The following is a 21257-nucleotide window of genomic DNA, read 5'->3' on the forward strand; positions in this document are numbered from 1 at the left end:
AAATAAACCCCTGAAATAATTATTTCATGGTACAAGAGGTGCAGTATACTGGAAATGCATAGAAAATTGGATAGCTTCCAAACCACTCCAAATGCATTATTTAATTTCCTGAATACAGGGAGAAGAAAACTTGAAAGTTAATAATCTCCCTGTATTTATAGAAAAAGAGAAGCATTGCCAAAGTACTTTCTTTTTTTTAGTGGTTTATGTTGCTGTTTTATAAGAGCTTTCCTTCTTAGCACATCTTTATTGCATTTTTTAGGGTCACCCTGGCAAACCTGGAAGACCTGGTGAGAGGGGTGTTGCTGGCCCTCAGGTGTGTAGTGATCCCCTGGGTACAATACAAACCAGTTCACTAATCCATCAAACCTAACAGTCTTTCTGAATTCCACCACATTAACAGTCTAGTAATATTCCTTATATGGATTAATACAATTTCAGCCCTTACCTGCAGGGATGTCATATAGTTATGTTCTTATTTTGTTCCCCTACCCCATTCCCACTAAAGCTATGAGTAAGAGAAGTGGCATAACAGTAAGAGAAGTGTGAGGAAAAGGTAACCAGCCACCTTGGCATAGGAAGTTAAAAAAGCTGTGGTGTCACATGGTAATGCATGAAATTTCTGAGATTCAGAGCTAGAAAAATCAGGTTGATTACTGTTAGTCTTGAAGCAAGTCTGGTCCTGAGAGGTTAGGGTCTGGATTCTATTCCTTACTTGAATGATAATGACCAAAATCTACTTGTTAATTTTATTGAAAGGCTTTGTCATCATCTTTCCTCTTAACTGCACTGTATAATATTCATGCACTGTGTGTTTTAGGGTGCTCGTGGATTCCCTGGAACTCCTGGTCTGCCTGGCTTTAAGGGAATTAGGGTGAGTACATATACACTTTTGCCTGAATATTTGAGACTAACATCACTGCAGCATATTGAAAAACCCTGGAAATCCTCTGAAAGTGAAGAGTGCATTAACCTCTTCAAAGTTTTTAATATTGCCTGATATAAAAGGCTAATTTTTTTTGAAAAATCTTAAGATTATATTAGGAAATAATTTTGTGTGGGAGGAAGGTTTTGTGTTATAAAACTAAGAATTTGCATAAAGCTATTTGAGAGAAAACATGTATCAATATTTATTTTTCTACTCAATATAGGGACATAATGGTCTGGATGGTCAAAAGGGACAACCTGGTACTCCTGGCACTAAGGTAAGGAAAAAATCTAAAAATGTAGGATGCATTTGTAGCTCTTCCTAGCAAAAGAGATGTGTAGAGGTCCAATCAGTCTTCCATGTTGCCATTAAACATTGCCCAGCTGCAGTAATCTAGGAGTCAGTGGATCCATGTAGAACAAATGCATGCACCTTGTCATGAGAAAACATTCCTGGGGCCTTAGTCTTGAGCCCTCAATCAAGTCATAAGCAAGTTAGTGCTTTCAGTGAATAAAGGCTGTAGAATTCGGCTCTTAATGATTGGCTATTTAGCAGCACTTCAGGCAGATTTTGCTATCCCTGCTCTTCTCTGGATTGTATTCTACATTTGGCTATTTTTTTAAAGCATACTAAAATGAAAACATCTCATTTTTTATAAAACCCTACTGTGTGAGACGTGTGATCAGTGTAAGCCTTCCTTCTAAAAATTTGGATACATGCAGTTCTTATCATCTTTAAATTAGAGCACATTTGAACACTAACCTTAAACAAACCCTTAATAATTTGTATTCACAGACTCCTAATATAACAGTGAAAAACTCAAATACTAATTCTCCATCTTGCTTTTTTCTAAGAGCTTAGCATTTAGTAGCCTTGATTAAAGGGTTTTTAGTTGTAACATAACAATTTGTTAATTTGCAAGTTGTTAACCTTCAGAAAAAGTTTAGCTGGCAAAGTCTGTCCAGTCATTGGAGATTAAAAGCAGAAAGAGCATATAAGTAAAGGACAGAACAGTTACTAGTAAGAGTGCAAGAAAACACCAGCATATTAAATCAAGTTTGTTCATTATATAACCGCGCTGAAAGCAGCAATGAAGGCAAAAACTTTCTCTCTTTGCAGCATTTAAGACTAGGTGCATTAAGGTATGTTCAGGATACAAGCACTTGTATCCTGAATGTACCTGAATGACAAATCTTGACACTGTAGACCACTGTAGACCTTCTGTTGAGAAGGCTGTTGAGAACACAGTACTGAAGGGAGAGGAGCCAGGTATTCATGGCTATTGCTCAAATACTCAGTATTATTGTTCTTAGGTTAAAAATACCTGAGGCAGATCCTTATTTTAAGCCATTTGAGAGAATTTTGTCAACTTACAATAAGGCAAGAAAAAGCATCATTCTGCTTCTGCTCCAGCTAAAAACAGCTGCTGATTGATCTGGATTTGTAGTTGACTATCCAGATCCAGTCTCTTAAATGTGTACTACAGAGTAAATGTCAGCATAAAGAAAGGGGGTGAAGAAAGCAGAGCAAGTGGCACAACTTTTTCTGCCCCTCCTCTTCTAAAAGGATTCCATCTGGCTGTGTTCCAGTGTATGCAGGGACAGTTGCAGTCTCTGCACCCTCAGGACTTGATGTGCTATTATTGCATAGTGTGATGCAGGAACATGGACAGTGCTGTGTTATAAAATGCTACAGAGGACACGGAAAGTGGGATCCCGTAGCTGAAGATCTCTCTGATAGTGTTAGACACTCTGTCCAAAGCATCCTTTAAGTAACTCATGTCTCCAAACTTTCTTCTTCATAGGGAGAGCCTGGTGCCCCTGGTGAAAATGGTACCCCAGGACAACCTGTAAGTACTCACTGCTTCTGTGGGAAAGTATAATCTGATAGAATTAGTTCAGCCAGCATTTTCTTCAATATTTGTCATTATTAACACTCCAGATACCCAGATACTCTAATGTAATAGTAATATGACCTAGCAGAGGGAAAGATCTCCACATATCTATATTCAGTGAAAAGATATAAATGAGTTCTTTTGATTTTTCTTTCAAGGGTGCTCGTGGTCTCCCTGGTGAGAGAGGAAGAGTAGGTGCCCCTGGACCAGCTGTAAGTGGCTTCCCATCTGTCTGTCATCATGAACCAGCCACTTGCTGTGGCTTCCTCTGATATTCAATTCTCTTTTTTAACTGTTTATCATATTCTTCCTCACAGGGGGCTCGTGGAAGTGATGGCAGCGCTGGCCCCACTGGACCTGCTGTAAGTTTCAGTCTTCCTTTTTGCCAGCCTGGTTCCATTAGGCTTTGTGCTTCTTTTCCCGTTTTTAGAGGATTTCTTGGTCTTTTGAGAAGTTGATTGTATTGATGTATTTAACATAGTTCTCTGCTGCTTATCAGAACATCACAAAGAGAATTAGTGATAAGCCCTTTGCAGATAAAATCATGACATTCTCAGGATTTATATTAAACACATCCATATATAAGGAACCAAATATTCTCTTGTTTGCCCTGGTGATTTCATGAGAAGGTTTTCCAGCATATCTCACTGGGAAATACTCAGTGCACAGAATTCCTGTTTCCAACAGTCTAACAGAATAATTCCCATCCAAAAGCTAAAGAGACTTTCTGCTTTTTAACTGATGCATACTATGCATGTGTTACAGATGGCTATAATTATATACATCCTGTAAATTATAAATGCACAACAGGACATAGCTTTGCACCTGCAGGCACTAACCTTTTTCATTCACTACTAATACCTGAGTTGTGAGCTGTTGTGAAAGGCCAACAAGATCCAACTCTCCTAATCTGACTGTAACTATTCTATTAAGAGCTAATCCAGTGCAGATTTGTCTGTTTAAAAGGAGTTAGTGTTTCCATAATTTACCCCTGACTTCATTAATCTCATTTATCTCAGCCACATAAATATGAGTACAAGGATATAGTTTTGAAACTGTGAAAAAAATCTGGAATGCATCAGAACAATAGTAATAACAATTAATAAGCTTTTTTTCTTCCTACCTTTAAAACCTCAATAGTCTATGATGAAGCTGTACTTGGTTCCATTTTGCCAAAGTTGATTTTAAAACCCCTTGTCATTTCAAATACCTGCTGTGCTTTAACAGAGTAGAATGTGCACATAACTGTGAATATCTCTTATGTTCTCCCATGTGGTGTATTTAAAAAATATGTTATTGGGCAGTTAAATTGCAGGCAAATAAAAATATTACAGCTAAGATCTGATGTAGTAGAACCGAAACATTTTAGCTGAAGACATTTTGAATTAAGGCAGTTGAGTTGCTATAGGAGAAGTCTTCTGAAGCTGTCGGTTGCAGGGATTGTTATTCAAAATGGGCAGAGTGTTGCATTATGTCCCAGTGTCTGTCCCAGACTGAAGTTATTTGTCACATATTTAGGTTATGATACCTTAAATATTCTGCACAGCAGTTACTAACACTCATTTTTAAAAACTAAAACAGAAATAGTGTTTTATCCTTCTTTCCGCTTGAAATGTAAAAGGTAAATAAGTCATTGCAATGAAAATTCTGGAAGTCTATGCTTTCAAACATATCCTAAAGGGAATTTGGTATTTTTTTTTTAGTTATGCAAAACTAGTGACAATTCCAGGTATCCCCTTTATAACAGAGTAAATTATAGAATGTCTGAAGCCAACTCTTTCTCATAGCAGCTGACATTTATTACCTTGGCTTTGTGAGGCAGTGTTATTATAAATATTTCTAATTGAAAGATATTAGCTCGCAAAAGATGGATATCAATTCCCAATATGAGTTGGATTTTTAAATTAATAATTGAAGAGAAACTATCCCTGTTTATTTGTATGACTTTAAAAATTAAGGCTATGAATCCATCAGTGTATCTTCTCTTGTAATGTCTGGTACGTTGGAACTTTGTCCCAATATAATTATAAATCTCACAGCAACAGGTAAACATAGGAGAATCAGTCATCTTGCTTTGCAGATGCCTGCCTCTGCTCATCCTCTGTTTGTTCTTTCTCAGGTGTTTGGCCTCAAGGCAAGGTTTTACCAATTCTTGCTTAATTTGCACTGCAAATGTTGTTTAAGCATTCACCTGGCTCTTTCTGTTTGTAGTGAACCAAGTCTGTCAGTTTTGAACTGCAAAAGGCAACCAGTGTGCTGAGGGGATGATGTGTGGAATAAGTAAACGTGCATTTTTTTAATCTGCTTACTTCAACAAGCAAGATGTTTCTGTTGTCACTGAATGCCTTTACACAACATTTTTCCCTTTCACTTCCCAGGGCCCTATTGGTGCTGCTGGTCCTCCAGGCTTCCCAGGTGCTCCTGGTGCTAAGGTATGAACATCTGCTTCTGCTGGTGCATTTGTTAGTGAAGATGAAATATGCTAACCAGAGTTTCTAGGCAGCAGAAAAACCCCATCCTCAATGAACTAGGAGTGCTTTCTTAGTAGTTACTCTAGGGATTCATCCTCATCCTGATCTGTATTTGGAGAACATCATATATGAATGCTAATTTAAAGTCAGCACTTACTTCACAGCTGAAGATTGAAGCTGGGCAGGTTCAGGAAAACAGAACCCTTTTACTGCTTGCTAGTTGGTGCACTTATATACACTTTCCAAGGGTGACATGAATCATAATCAATAAGTGAGGCAGCAGTTAAATCACTTTACAGAAATAGTGGAGGACAAAGAAGCAGCATTTGAGTATTGGACTACTTCTGAGTCCCTGAAATTACAGAAATTGCATTAAAATTTTTCAGGTTTAGGGCAGTACCATTTTGCTCTTGCAGACTATAATTTAAATTATTCACTTTATTGCTCAAATCTTAGCATTTTTTACCTGAGGGTAAGAGCCTCAATATTTTGAGTGACCAAGGAAGGACAGAGCATTTGAGGAAAGAATATTACATATATTTCATTTACAAATTTTGCTGACCATTTGTCACAAAATCCATGTCATTATATTCAGGTTCTTGTAGTAAACTTACAGAACACAACCTTCTGAAAATAAAAGCAAGATCCTTTTTTTTGTCATTTACTCCATTGTGAACACTATTGTGTGCTTTCTGGTCAGGCATAATTTTGCATTTTGCATCTATGCAAATGGCATCCAAAAGTGCAAGATAATGGCCAATTAGGTCTCATGCACTGTGGCACCTCAGGCCAATTCTGGAGGCACATGGATGCAAATGAGACTGGAATTCTAATTCTAATTTTTTGGTCAACCTTCTCTGTAAGCATCTGGTTTTCCTGTCTTAGCCATTACCTTAGACAGAGCCTAAATAGACATTCCAACTTGAGTGCCTTTAAAATCCATTAAAAGCTCTCAGCTGCTTGGTTTCCTGCTGTCTGAAGCGGAAATACTCAAGTATGATAGAGGCTGATAGGGGATTGCTTCACTCTTGCCATAAGGCTGTGTACACTGATGGAGGGTTCTGTCCTTCTCTCCAACAGGGTGAAATTGGACCTGCTGGCAATGTTGGTCCTACTGGTCCTGCTGGCCCAAGAGGAGAGATTGGACTTCCTGGTTCTAGTGGTCCTGTTGGCCCTCCAGTGAGTAACTTGCCAGGCTCTATCTGTGAGATGTGTGCACTTTTGATTCTGAATTAACCAGTATTGTTACCTTTCTTAACAGGGCAACCCTGGTGCTAATGGTCTTCCAGGGGCTAAGGGTGCAGCTGTAAGTACAACTACACTCACACGTTTCCTCTAAAAAACCCCAATTCGGCTAATGCAGCAGAAAAGACAATGGGTTCACAATACCTTTTTCCCCTCTGTTGGACAGGGTCTTCCTGGTGTTGCTGGTGCTCCTGGTCTGCCTGGTCCCCGTGGTATTCTTGGTCCTCCTGGCCCTGCTGGTCCTAGTGGTGCTAGAGGACTTGTTGTAAGTGACCTCCTCCTCCATGTATTTGAAAACCAGACACAGTGTCCACAGTTGTAAAAGATCTCTGGATACATTTTTGTTATAGTGCAGACATCTTTTCTTGATGCACTATAATTAACATTGTAGTTAATTTCTGTGTCTCATTACTTGCTTTAGATGCTGAGGCTGAAAAGGTTCACTTTGCACTCCCTATGAGTGCAAGGAGTAGTTGATCCTTGAGGGTCCCTTTCAATGCAGAATATTGTGTGACTGTGAAGCTCTGACCATGTTGATAGCACTGAGAGAAATGTGGCAGCAATCTCCCAACTAGGCCCTCGGTGGGTATCCTCAGTAGAGGAACCAGCCCTAAATGTGTCATTGTTCAATTATGTCATTTCTAAGCACCTTTAAATGTTTGGTTTTGTGCCTTTTAAGTCAAAAATACAGTCATGCTCATTGGCCATTTTCACAATAGAAGGAGACATGCCATTAGGTGATAAAAGAATTTTTTGATTCATGAGTAAGCTCTCCAGGTAGAAGAGAGATTTTTGGAATGATGCTTAATTCTGTAATCTCTTTTTGTTTTGGACTCTAGGGTGAACCAGGCCCCGCTGGTGCCAAGGGAGAAAGTGGAATGAAGGGTGAGCCTGTAAGTATGGCAAAATGTGAAGGCTTTTTCAATCAAAAGCCTGATAATATCTGCAACACAGTGTTTGATACCTTCTTTTTCCCTGTTTGTTCAAAATAGGGTGCTGCTGGACCTGCTGGCCCTCCTGGCCCCAGTGGTGAGGAAGGCAAGAGAGGCAGCCCTGGTGAACCTGGCTCTGCTGGTCCCCCAGGCCCTGCTGGTCTGAGAGTAAGTTTTCTTTTCATGTTCCACACTTAGAAGCAAAAAGGAAAGTGGAAATCAATCTAGAGTCCCACAGGCAAATTAAATAATTATGAGTAATTAAATTGACATTAATGCTGCTAAGCAGTGATAATTTTCAATTCTGAACCTTTTGATTAGTTGGGACCAAACCCATTTTCACTTTGCATTAATTCTTGTTTACTCTCTTATCCCTGAAATATTTAGAAATGGCTTTGATTTATCCACTGCGTAATATTTAGTGAATTATTTTTTGATTATTCTTAAAAGTTTGTGATAGGTTTTAACTGCTTAAAGTGGTAATAGGCTCACACATCATGGGGGGAAAAGCTTTCAATTCAGTGTCTTCAAGGATGCCTAGTAAACTTTTCACTGGGTGAGGAAGCTACTCCATGAACTTCAGGAAGCATGTAGCTTCATGAAGGAAGAGAATTCACAGGAAAATAATAAGAAAAAATGGCAGCTCTTCCCCCAGTTTTTTTTTTTTCCAGAGATAAAGATTTCAGAGTCAGTAACTCTCTACAGAGAACGTGGGACTTTGTGGGGCAGGTTGTGGGATCCTAGCTGCTGGCTAGAGCCATTGTTAGTTACAATGAACACTGAAAATTACACAAATTAGAATTTAAAGAAATCTAGAGGAAATGAGAGGGATTTCTTTCACAATAGCTATTTACACTGAGGTGTGTGTGCTTAAAGCTGCACTTACCTCAAATTCCGCAGACCTGCTTGGAAGGCTGAAATCCAGCAGGCATGATACACCTCACAGGAACAGATTTATTTCTTTCCCTTTCTTGATTTGTTTTGTGTTGACTTGCAGGGTGTACCTGGATCTCGTGGGCTCCCTGGAGCTGATGGCAGAGCTGGTGTCATGGTAAGACTTTTGTCTGGGTCACTATTTTTGAACCACCTTTTATATACAGATCTGCAATGCTTTTTTGCTACCTCTGCCTAATTTTATTTCTTTCTTTTGGTAGGGACCTGCTGGTAACCGTGGTGCTAGTGGTCCTGTTGGTGCTAAGGGTCCTAATGGTGATGCTGGCCGTCCTGGTGAGCCTGGTCTTATGGGTCCAAGAGTAAGTTCGAACTCTGTGGATTAAGTTTGAACTACATAGGAAGAAAATTACTTACAGTTAATGGACAAAATTATTCAGAAATCCCACTGCAAAACTTCAGCATGTGTTAACCACGGTTAGGGCACTTCCACCATTCAACTGAAAAAAACCCTATTAGGAATGATAAAGAAGCGTCAAAATGTTTATTGAAATTAGTTAGTTTTGTTAACATAGCACTTGATGGCCTTGGGATGGAGCAGTTTTCTTGTACTGGATACTGCATTGACTTCTGTAAGGGGTTTCCACTTGTGATTATTTACAGAATGTGATCATTATGGTCACAATTAAGGTGTGTGTGTTCTCTTTAATGAACTCAAAGGAAACCAGACCCTACTAAAATGATGTGAAATGGCTGATCTCAATTATTTCTTTTTTATTTTGCAAATTATTTCACTGAAAACAGCCATTTACTTTTAGTGGTGTGGGCTGCAGCCAGATTATGATCATCTCATAACATTTACACTCCTTATTCTTTCTCTTCCTACCCTACCCTGTGAAAAGAAAGTTTGCAATGCACATATGAGTATTAGGCATCTGAAAACATGGAAACACACTATCCTCCAAAGCAGAGCCTAAATCAGTTCCTTTGAGTAAAACAGGTACTTCCCTGTACTGATATTCAACTGGCATGGGAGCACACACCACCAAATTAAGAGTCAGTGTGCTTCAGGTGGAAATGTGATAGCACCTACAGTCCTGTTTAAACAGTGTACATTGATATCTTGGCACATCTGTGTGTGCATGCATGCATGTAGAAAAACTGGTGGCTATGTGTTGGGTGAGTAGGTTTCCTTCTAAATCATGAAACTTTTCCTTTCTCAGGGTCTCCCAGGTCAGCCTGGAAGCCCAGGCCCTGCTGGCAAGGAAGGTCCTGTTGTAAGTACCTTGCTTTTTATTCTGTTACACCGTTGCATGGGAAAGATTGACATAAATAGTACAAAGCAGACATCTCAGCACTGAGCTCCAACACAACTGTGTAAAACCAGCAAGATTTTCTATTGTATTACTCACAAGATCAGTGTGAAGATTTCCTTTCATTTCTGTGGGTCTCAGATTAGGCCTGTGTCCTGAAAAGGGAAGAAGAAATACAGAGTTCTACAAAAAGGATGAAAAGGGAGGGATGCATGAGCATGTGATGTATCAACAGTGGTGAAAAGTTAAATGACATTTGCTTCCTGTCAGTACATACTTCTCCTAAAGCTGAACTCTAATTAAATTACCTCAGCCATTTAAGAGTATGATTTCTTTTTCTAGGGTTTCCCTGGAGCAGATGGTAGAGTTGGGCCAATTGGTCCAGCTGGTAATAGAGGTGAGCCTGGTAACATTGGATTCCCTGGACCAAAAGGTCCCACTGTAAGTACAATACAGAAACTTTCTATTACTATGAAAGTATTTCCAGACTAATCTGTAGGGTCCCAACTCTATCAGTAATCTAACACATTTCCCAGTATCCTCCTCCTCAGATGGCATCCACTTACATTCAAGAGTTTTGTTTCAAATTATTTTCTAGTTATCCAAAATATGATTATAGAAATAAAAAAAACAGTTTAATTAGCTTAGGGATATTTTGAAATTGAAGTGATTAGAATAATATATGTCTATTATATTATTTCAGCATGTCCATTTTATAATTTCTCTGTATTCACATCTGTAAAAGTTCTGTCAAGTTTGGCCATTAAATCAGTTCCAGAGTACTGTTATTTATGGAGCACTATCCAAAGCTCACTCAATTTAGAAGAACAGCTACCAGTGACTTCAGTGGAGTTCTTTACATGTCCCACAGAGGCCACAGATAACAATCATGTCCCGGACTGGGTGTTGCTGTACACACACAGGCAAATATAGTGTTAGGATACTACATGGACTGCCATGAATTACAATCTCAAAACATAAAGGCATCAAGTTTTGAAAAGACATATATTTTTGAGCTAATCTAAGTGATCCAAAAAGACAGATGGAGCTTGTGTATGTTTTAATTTGGGTTAAAGAAATGTTACAGTAAATCTTCTGGCAATGAGAAGTCTCTGCTTAGCAGTTTAAACTGAATCTAATATGAAGTGTTGGTTAACTTTTATATCTTTTTCTTTCAACTTCAGGGTGAACCTGGCAAACCTGGTGATAAAGGCAATGTTGGTCTTGCTGGCCCACGGGTACGTGGTTATATTTTCTTTATCACCTTCCAGAGAGAAAAAAGGTAGATTTTCCAAACCTCTGTAATAAGATAGCATTGGTTTGTGCAAGTATGACTAGATGATGAAATTAGAAAAGCCCTTAGGAATGCATTATTTTTAGCCTCATGTCAGTGGGAGCTATGACTTAATGGATAAATGAAAACTTCCCTTCTTGGGTATTAGTGGCATTATCCTATGAACAGAAAAAAATAGCACTCCCTATCCTTAAATCTTATAGCACAGTGTATGGTTTCTAATTAATCCTGTAAATTTCCACCTTTTAACTCATAGTTGAAACTTAGTAATTCTCCCATTTAAGGGAACCAAAAACAATCTTGTCTGGGAAAAATGCTATCAGCAAGATTTCTATAGTTCGTAATTCCAAAAGAAGTTTTCTTAAGTATGAATGTGCTGCAATAACTAAAATTATGATAATTTAAAATTTTAAGCACCTTTAGTACCTCTGGCTGTGAAGTTCTTGCAAGTAAATGGTTAAGTTCAAAATAAACTGTGAGAGACATTTGGTTTTGGCAAATAATAATTTAGAGATATTACTCATATCAAATTAACACTTTGATAATAGCTTTCTACTTGAACATATACAGGGTGCTCCTGGTCCAGAGGGAAACAACGGTGCTCAAGGTCCTCCTGGAGTCACTGTAAGTAACAGCTTCCACACAAATCCAATTTGTGATTTATTTTTCATTAATGGGAATTCCCATTTTAAAATCCATTTCCCTGTATTTCAAGTTAATCACTTGTTTTTCTTTCCACCCAGGGCAACCAAGGTGCAAAGGGTGAAACCGGTCCTGCTGGCCCTCCTGGCTTCCAGGTGAGTAACTGTGTGCTCTGCTCCATCTTATCCATGGTTCCCAAAGCATGAAGAGCTTCTGCCTTAACTGTATTTGTGTTCTTCTCTCTTTACACTCAGGGTCTGCCAGGTCCCTCGGGTCCTGCTGGGGAGGCTGGTAAACCAGGCGAGAGGGTGAGTGACAGACACAGCACTCCATGCATGGGGAGGCATTGCATGAGGGCTGGGTTTGCAATGGCACACGTGCAGGAGCAAGAGCCTGGTGAATCTGTTTGCCAAAACAAAGCAATCAGGGTAACATGCAAACTTTAATTTGCAAAAGTCCCTTTTGCCTTGGAGCTTGCATCATACTTCCTTTTTTAAAGTTTTGGTTTGAAACAGAGCAAAGATAGCCCTTTGCTTTTGGGACCTTAAGCAGTAATAAACTATGCTTCTTCCCCAGAAGAGAGAGTACATGAAAAATAATTTACTTCACATTTCTTTCAAAATCTGCAAGGTTCAGTCTAACTTGCACTATTCCATTTATGTTTTTGCACCTCAGCTGATTTCAGGGAATGTACAATGGTATCCAGCTGAGGTGGTTCAGTTGTAATTCATGCTCTAGCTGCTGCACCGTTAGTGTGAGATGTACTCTGCAAGTTGTGTATTCTTTGCGTCATAATCACCTTTAACATTTATAGTTACATCTGTCCCCGTAAAAGAGTTTACATTGCATATACCTGAAAAAAGAGCTTTCAATTTAATAACTAACTCTTCAGATGAAAAAATATTATCTAATGTCTACCTTGAGATACTGTGTAGCTGGAGGAAAAGGGCTTATTTCCATGTATGGAATAGATTGTCTGAAACTTTCCAATATGCTGTTGCAATTTGAGAATTTCCATTTGTTGCTAAGAAACAAAGAACAATTTAAGCAAGTAAAATAAACTTTACCTCTATATCTACTTTCTTCTAGGGTCTTCATGGTGAATTTGGTGTCCCTGGTCCTGCTGGCCCAAGAGTGAGTAACTCATTTGAAATCTGGTACAGACTGTCTTATTAATGTGATCAGTAATAATAATAACTATGTACATTTCTGAAATCAGAAACCAGAATAGTCATTAGAAGGTATTGCCTCCCACTTCCCTTTAATTCTGAACTTTCAATTGACATCCTCCAAGAGCTTTGTGTGGATGCCTTCCTGCCTGACAGGAGGATCCCATTTATGTAGAGCAATGAGTAGTTTATAAAGGACTCAATTAAGTATTTGCTTTCCAAATCTGCCTCTAAAGAGATTGATATTTAACCTACTTCTGTTTCTTCTTCTTTTCTTCTGACTTGCAGATTAAATGTATCCAGTGACAAATATTCCCATTCACTCTTAAAAGTTACTCCAATCAGCTTAAACAGCAATTTTGCTCCCTATGTTTCAGTGCCCTGAGTCTGTATCAAAAACCACATGCTCTAAACACTAATTTTTCCATTTCATTCAAGCCAAGTTCCCTTTGTCTTAGCAGTAGCAGGTATTTTCCTCTACTCTAGCTTGCCCTAAGCATCACATATTGAGCTCCCAGTGTATTTCATCCAGTATTCCAAATTAGGCCTTACTGATGCTTTATACACAAAACTAACACTTCCTAATAGTAACCCACTGCTTGTGCCAGATCATATTTTCCTTTTACATGTGTGCATCATATAGTTAGCTATTACCTTTCCCTTTCAGTCATTTTCACCATTGAAGCCTCCATTTACAGCAAAATTTGCAGTTTTGATGCCTAAATAAATGTCCCGGTACTTGCACTCTTGATTTTTATCTCTTTGCTGTGATAGCTATCTAGCAGGTTGTTCACTTCTTCCTGTGTAGTCTGCCAGTCCTTCTTCCTGTTGACAAATCCTTCCTTTGTGATATCTGCATATTTCTTCTTTTTCTGCCTCTTTGTAATTAACAAAATGTATGAAAAAAAATTAATTTAGGAACATCTCTACAATATAAATTAATCTGTTGCTCATTAGTACTTTTTACTGGTGAGCTAACTCCCCTTAAGTCAGTTCTTTAACCACGTTATAGTTCTTACACAAATTCCAAATTCTCCAGCATACTAAAAACACCCTTATACCTTATTAGATTATTCACTGATATCCAGTTTGATCACACCGAGATAATTTGAGATATCTTTAGTAAAACTAGTGTTTCTATCTTTGATAGATCTATTGTGCATTTAAATTGAGTTTCTGGCTACTTCCATGTGTCCAGATCTATGATTCAGAATTTGACCTTATACCTGTTATAATGTACAGGTCACATTAGCAGGCTTTAGGTGTTACCTTTATTATTCTCCTATCACCAGGCGCTTGCCACTGTAAAAATAATTGTTTGCCAATTACTATCCCTTTAATTTCATTAGAATTCATTATTTGTCCTAAAACAGAATCTCCATTTGACAGTAGGATGCCTGTTAACAGAACAAGCACAGTAGCCAAAATCCATGTTCAAGAAGTATCGATACTTTGTTGTCAGCCATTGTCATGATGCAAGAATTCATTACTCCATTCTGATACTTTTTTGTCAAAAGCTAGAGCCAGTTCTTATGACCAATTTATTTAATAGCTGCACAATCCTAATTAAAGGTTTGTTCAGATAAAAATGTGCCATGCTGTCACTGCTCCCAGCCAGTGGTTTCAGCAGAGAGCAATCCAAGGAAGCCCTCAGATCAGTCTGTCTCCTTAGGGTGAGCGTGGTCCTCCTGGCGAGAGCGGCGCTGTTGGTCCCGCTGGTCCCATTGGCAGCCGTGGTCCCTCTGGCCCCCCAGGCCCCGATGGTAACAAGGTATGACTTCTCCAGCTGCCATTGCCTTACTGCTGAATTCCTGATCAATACTGTCCAAAACCTCTCTCCAAGTGGTGAAGTTTCATCCCAGCTCATCCACACTAATATTAAATGGGTTTATATTTAGTAATATGGATGATGGGAGGGGAAGTCAGTTTGAATACAGGTTGTCAGCTGGAGATGCTGGTTTTCTGTTTGGAGATAGGATCTGAGATTCTGACCAAAATTCATGCTGACTTCTGTTTATATCCACACCTACTTTACACAGGAAGCTCTTGTCTCTAGTTAGTAATATTTTCCCCCAGATATTAGGTCAATAATAAGTGATCATCTAGTAAATGATGATGTTGGCTTGATGCTAAATGAATCTGGGTCTTAGTTTTCTAGATTTCCATGGCTAGTCTTTCTACAGAAGTTTAGTTTGGAAAATGGACCTAAAACCACAGGAGCCCACAGAATCAGTGAGAGCATTCGCATCTAGCATCTTCACTAGCTGGAAAAGTAAAACATGTACAATAGCTCGAGACAAAAATGTTACTACTCACACTGTTTACAACCAAGTAGAATGGTGGGCAGAATAGTAATGATGATTTTGTTCCAAATTGTGTGAGTGACTTGACCCTGACTTGCATGATATGCTGTTGCTGCTAGGGTGAGCCTGGCAATGTTGGTGCTGCTGGTGCTCCCGGTCCTGCTGGCCCTGGTGGAATCCCAGGAGAGAGAGGTGTTGCTGGTGTTCCAGGAGGCAAGGGTGAAAAGGTAAGATGGACAACTGGCTTGTTACTGCATGCACAGGTTTGAGATGACTAAATTTCATTACTTGGAAAAACCTGCGTGTTACCCCAATGTGACTTTTATTTACTGTGAAACTGTATTACTCAATGGTCCGCAAGTAGAGGTTTTGTTGGTCTAAGGGACTGACTGTCATTTCCAAGGTGCTATCCTAAAACTTTTTTAAAAACGCTATGTATTGACATGCAGAATAATGACGAGCACTAGACTGTATTAAGAAAAAAAAAACAGAGAGAACAGAGTGCTGATCTGGTTTCTTGACTTTAGTGATGGTCTGAAAATAACTTTTTGTTATATGAAACATGTGGCATTTTATGTGTCTGCCTATACGACATCATTTTAATAGCTGTTTTCTTGCTTCATATAGAAGGTATAATGTTAATAGCTAGAAGAACTTTTACAGATGGCTATCTCTTGACTAAAAGAAAAGAGATTTTGAGGGGGATTTATATTCATCATTTGTAATATACATAGATGTAGTTTTCAATTTCTAATTCCATTCAAAATTCTTGGTACCTGAGAGGAGCCAAAAAGGCTTCCCATGACAGAAGCAGGTTTATTCTGAAAAGCATGTCAGTCCCCTTTCCAAACATTCGCTTTGCCTACTCAGTCAGTACCTACTCAGCAATAAGAATAAAATAATCAACACTCATTTCTCCAGGAAACCTAGCATAAGGTTTTTGTATGATGTCTAAGTAATGCACAGATAGCAAACAGCTCAAGACTTCTTTCATACAAACTGTTGTGTTCATTACCAATACAATTTATACAATTTTTGCCACTGTGTGTTCCAGGGTGCCCCAGGTCTGAGAGGTGATACGGGTGCAACAGGAAGAGATGGTGCTCGTGTAAGTATCTTCTGGTTCTACTCCACGTTACCTTGCTACACCTCAGAAATTAAATAACTGAGAAGAATGTTCAGAACACGCATTTCCCATTGTGTTGCCTTACTGTTTGTAGCTGCTCATTTTTGATACAAATCAATGTAATTTTGTTGCCCCTTGTCCAAGGATGATTGAATTCAGGAGGAGAGAGAGAGAAAAGCGATCACTTCTCATGCATCCAAGCAGAGAAATTACATGAGCAGAGTATTTTACAGACATTGCACAGATGTTCAGTGTGATAGTGAACTTTAATTTCATGGGCTCAGCCCAGGCAGCTAATTTTAAAGGCAGCCTACAAAGTTACACAAAACGATCCTTAATTTGAGATTTCAGGTGTCTTTCTTAGGATTCATACTCTGGGAAGGAAAATAGCAGAATAGGTTTTGTTTTATAAAGTCATGTATCCTTTATATTGAGAACATCTGAAAGAAAGTTAGTTACACATCTTTCTTCAGGGGGAAAGGGAAAGCCTATTTAAAGTAGTTGGTCCTACTTACATTTTGTTTGAAACCATGTCCTGTCTCCTGGCCCATAGGGTCTGCCTGGTGCTATTGGTGCTCCTGGCCCTGCTGGTGGTGCTGGTGATCGGGTAAGTCTACTCTTTGAATGAAAAAATGCCTTTTTGCTACAGTTTACTCACACATGAATATTAAAGATGAGTTCCATAAAAAACAATTCCATCTTTCTAGTTTACACCAGTTCTTTAAGTTTTTCAGATTCAGGAAGCAAGGGCTTTTGGGAATATTCAGTGAAGCTTGCCATAGAACCTCAAAACTTTTTCTAAAAGGGCAGGGAAGGGAATGCACATCTCCATGGCAGTGGGTTGTATCTGGAGAGGATTCTGAATCAGCCTTGGGCTGAATTTTTCCCAACTGAGGTTAAACTCCACAATCCTACTTGCACTGTGAGAGGAGATTTTGATACAATGATGAATAACCCACATCAGCTCAGAATGATACGTTATGCTGTCTGAGAATCATTCGATACTATTAATACAGGGTGGATCAAAACCAGAAGCATTTTCAGTAACATCCTCTGTAGTGGAGCTCCAAGGAGACTCACTATTTGTATCTGTACCACAGGAGCATTCCTGTTCTGGCTGCAGACATTTGGCTCTGACATTTCCCAGTGTCAAAGTGTTTTGTGTATCTTTTAGGGAGAAGGAGGTCCTGCTGGTCCTGCTGGTCCTGCTGGTGCCCGTGGTATCCCTGTAAGTTGCAATTTCTATAATTATTTCTGTGTCAAAGACATGATGTTCAGAAAACTGCTCTTTTAAAGATCATTCTAACCAGTCGTCTCTACTTTGTCCTCTCTCTAGGGTGAACGTGGTGAGCCTGGTCCTGTAGGTCCCAGTGGATTTGCTGGACCCCCTGTAAGTTTTGTTTGCACTTTCCTCATATTGATGCCATAACCTTCCTCTATTTCCCCTGCAAGGTTTTCAGTTCCTCATTTTGCCTGTTTTTCTGCCCACAGGGTGCAGCTGGTCAGCCTGGTGCTAAAGGCGAGCGCGGGCCCAAAGGACCTAAGGGTGAAACTGGACCAACTGGTGCCATTGGCCCAATCGGTGCTTCTGGACCACCAGTAAGTGAATTGTGTCTTTGTGAAATGCATCGTTCCCAACTCTGCCATGCAAGCAATACATTACCCTGAAAGCCTTGAATTCTGAAAAGGTAATGAAAGAAAGAAACAAAACTTCAAGCTAGGCTGTGAGAAAAGTTAAACTGCTGATTTTCACACGTTATGTAAAATTTTATCAATCTATTTATGTGGGCTCAGATCGTGAGTCTGGAACTGAAGTGAAGAGAAAATAATAACTAATTTTCAACTTGCACTGAAGATCAGCAAAATCACTCTATCTTGGACCATTCAGGGGGTGATTGTGGGTAAGTTCTGAGCTGAGGATGTTGACACTTTTCTCTCAAAGATGGGATGAGCTGTCAAAGTCGAATTTTCAGACTCAGTCATCCAGAAGCATGTGTGCAAATTTGTCTGTGCACCCATTTGCACACAGGCTTTTCATGTGCTGGCACCTTTATAGCCCAAAGTTGTATACTGCCTCACATGCATATTACTGGAGAACTGGTTGAAATGATGCAGAAAGTCAGACCCATGTACTTCAAATACCACAGAGTGTTGCAGGATATCGTGGCTTGGGTTACTTATTGTATGATTTTAATACCAATACCAGGCTCTTGCACTACGTGACTGTATTAGTCACACAGTGCAAACAGAGGATTTGATGATTTTACCCTGCTTTCACATTTTGACTTACAGATTTGTTTAGATGCATGTAACATTTGCAAGGAAATTAATCTGAACCATAAATGCCTTATGCAACTTTTCTCGGGCTTTATGATACCGATTTAAAATGTGTGTGAGAATTTAATACCCTATTGTTGGGATAGGCGTGGTGTAAAAGTCACTTTAGTTTTCACAATAGTGAGACTGAGCCCTTATTCTAAGCAGGGAGCATTAATTGCCTTTGCTTGATCCCTCTCTCTTTTTCAATCCTTCCTGCTTAGGGTCCCGCTGGTGCTGCTGGTCCTGCTGGCCCTCGCGGTGATGCTGGTCCTCCTGTAAGTCTTCAGGCTTTTAGAACTGACATTGTTGCTTTTCAGGAAGTTATTGTTTCCTTTAAACCTAATCTTCATTTTCAAATTTGTTTTTAGGGCATGACTGGTTTCCCTGGTGCTGCTGGAAGAGTTGGTCCTCCTGGCCCTGCTGTAAGTAACTAGTGAAGAAATGTAATGGGGGATAAGTCAGAAGCTGCTTTGCTTAGTGACAGTCCTAACTTTTGTTTCATTGATGTGGATCATAATTGCACTGGAATAACCTCAGATCCTAATAGAACTGGATGAGAAAAAAATCCAATTGTTCAAACTCTCAGAGTACAACCTATGCATTTAATTTGTGAGTTTTTATAAGCCATAAATCATCCCTATGCCTCTTGAAGTACCCAACCATTTCCAAAAATCAGTGTTTATTTGCTTTTGTTCAAACAAATGGCTATACAATTACTCATAATGGAGTGAAATAAGAAGGTCATGTCCAATCTGCAGAATGTTAAAGTTATTGTATGTCTACATTTTCTAAAGTACCTGCAGTTCTAGTCCCATTCTTGAGCAGGGCAAACTCACTCTGTTTTGGAATGTGAATATTTTTTATTTTTCAGCAAGAAATTCTCATTCTAGACTGACATTTGTAGTCTTTCCTTTTCAAAGGTGTTTCCAACCTTTACCAAAAGGCACTTCTTTTCTTAGATAGTCTAGATTTAAATAAATTTTAAATCCCATTATCCAAAGCAAATAATCCTCTTGAATCGGGAGATACTAGGTATTTTTTTCTCATTGCAATTAATGCAAAAAGAAACAGGTCTATATTTTCCCACCAAATTTTGCTGCTTTTGCCTGCCCAGAGTTTTAAAAAAAAAAAAAGGCAGTGAAATTATTCTACTGCTTCCAGCTCTCCACTGCTAACAAAGCAATAGGAATTGCTGCTTTGGAGCAGCTGATGACCTGTTTGTTGCAAGGGACTATTTTTTTCACATGGACTTAAAATGAAATTTTATCCCCAGGTCTATATTGTAATGGTATCATATTCATACTCAATCCTAGGGCATCACTGGTCCCCCTGGTCCTCCTGGCCCAGCTGGCAAGGATGGTCCTCGAGGTCTGCGTGGTGATGTTGGGCCAGTTGGCCGCACTGGTGAACAAGGTATTGCTGGCCCACCTGGTTTTGCTGGTGAGAAAGGTCCATCTGGAGAGGCTGGTGCTGCTGTAAGTTACTGAGTATCACATCTCATTAAAAATGTTTCTCTTCATGTGAATGTTATGGCTTCTGAGATACTTCTGGTGTTTGTGAAGGGCTTTTCTACTTTTTCCACAAATTTAGCAAAGCCTTTAAGTAGAAGCTCCACTGAGATGCAAGAAATTGTTCATATGCATGCTTGACAAATATGCCATAAAAAGTGAGCCTGATCCCTGCGTCAGAGTTTTCTTTCTCTTTTTCTCTTGTGCTGAATTGTATCTTTCTCTAACTACAGAAGAAATAGATATTTAGTCTGAGAAATGGAAGTACATCTTCTGCTCTGAAATTGATCCTCATGTATAGAAAAAGAAAGAACCTGTGAATGTCCATTTAGAGCAATCTCAATTCATAGCTGCACCATAAACTCTGATTTGTGGGGATCACAAGGTTAAAGTTGTCTCCGCACATGTTGACGTAGAATTATGTAAATAAATTAATTACTTTTGACTATCTTTAAGCTTTCACATCCAGAATTACTGTCTTTTTTTAAAAGTCATACATATTGAAGTAAGCACTTGTGTGCAATACCACAATTGTTACTCAACAAAAAAAATTATAGAAATTTCTTCTGTGATCTGCAAAAATTGTATCTGAGAACGCAATTTTCAGTATCACTGATGCGTATGTTACATTTATTTTTGTCTATTAATATAAATATTATTCCCTTCATGTCACAGGGTCCTCCTGGTACCCCAGGTCCTCAGGGTATTCTTGGTGCTCCTGGTATCCTTGGTCTGCCTGGCTCTCGGGGAGAACGTGGTCTTCCAGGCATCTCTGGAGCAACAGTGAGTATATGATTAGTAAACTGCTTTAAACAGATAACATGTAAGGAAAAAGAAAAAACCCACACACACTTGAGGTCCTGTCTTATGGGAAACCAGGGAGATGCAGATTACGCTGTTTCCTTTGCTGTTGGAAACATAGGATGTGGACCTACCCGACGTAGATCAATGGAAGAAATTATGGCTTATTGCAGCCAAGCCAGTATTATCTGCAAGTGAGCAAATTTCTGAATGTCAGAAATGTTAATAAGTTTCTGGTAATAACATTTAGAATGTAGATAACATTTGATATAGATAGGTATGTTTCTTGTGTCCTGATTCTTTTTTCCTTCCCAAACTCATTGCAGAAAAATGTTGCTCTTAGATAAAGGCTAAAAGTTCTGTTAGACTGGTTTGTGTTGTATTATAATGTCACATTTTGTTACAACTGTTCCTGTATTAG

The 21257-nt window shown here is 39.1% G+C and overlaps 1 protein-coding gene across 1 annotated transcript in view; it reads left to right on the top strand.

Annotated features, from left to right (window-relative positions):
* The window catches only part of COL1A2 (collagen type I alpha 2 chain), a 38016-nt gene that overhangs the window by 9593 nt on the left and 7166 nt on the right, over positions 1–21257 (top strand). Inside the window, exons 10-41 of the mRNA XM_059481192.1 lie at positions 263–316; positions 821–874; positions 1152–1205; positions 2733–2777; positions 2981–3034; positions 3140–3184; positions 5201–5254; positions 6374–6472; positions 6555–6599; positions 6705–6803; positions 7378–7431; positions 7531–7638; positions 8468–8521; positions 8625–8723; positions 9585–9638; positions 10017–10115; positions 10859–10912; positions 11539–11592; positions 11712–11765; positions 11865–11918; positions 12700–12744; positions 14452–14550; positions 15202–15309; positions 16137–16190; positions 16762–16815; positions 17383–17436; positions 17545–17598; positions 17700–17807; positions 18749–18802; positions 18896–18949; positions 19841–20002; positions 20711–20818. Coding sequence (XP_059337175.1) covers positions 263–316; positions 821–874; positions 1152–1205; positions 2733–2777; positions 2981–3034; positions 3140–3184; positions 5201–5254; positions 6374–6472; positions 6555–6599; positions 6705–6803; positions 7378–7431; positions 7531–7638; positions 8468–8521; positions 8625–8723; positions 9585–9638; positions 10017–10115; positions 10859–10912; positions 11539–11592; positions 11712–11765; positions 11865–11918; positions 12700–12744; positions 14452–14550; positions 15202–15309; positions 16137–16190; positions 16762–16815; positions 17383–17436; positions 17545–17598; positions 17700–17807; positions 18749–18802; positions 18896–18949; positions 19841–20002; positions 20711–20818 — 2241 coding nt within the window. The remainder of the gene's footprint in view (positions 1–262; positions 317–820; positions 875–1151; positions 1206–2732; positions 2778–2980; positions 3035–3139; positions 3185–5200; positions 5255–6373; positions 6473–6554; positions 6600–6704; positions 6804–7377; positions 7432–7530; positions 7639–8467; positions 8522–8624; positions 8724–9584; positions 9639–10016; positions 10116–10858; positions 10913–11538; positions 11593–11711; positions 11766–11864; positions 11919–12699; positions 12745–14451; positions 14551–15201; positions 15310–16136; positions 16191–16761; positions 16816–17382; positions 17437–17544; positions 17599–17699; positions 17808–18748; positions 18803–18895; positions 18950–19840; positions 20003–20710; positions 20819–21257) is intronic.

The sequence above is a fragment of the Ammospiza nelsoni genome, chromosome 1, assembly GCF_027579445.1.
Source record: "Ammospiza nelsoni isolate bAmmNel1 chromosome 1, bAmmNel1.pri, whole genome shotgun sequence".
NCBI lineage: Eukaryota > Metazoa > Chordata > Aves > Passeriformes > Passerellidae > Ammospiza > Ammospiza nelsoni.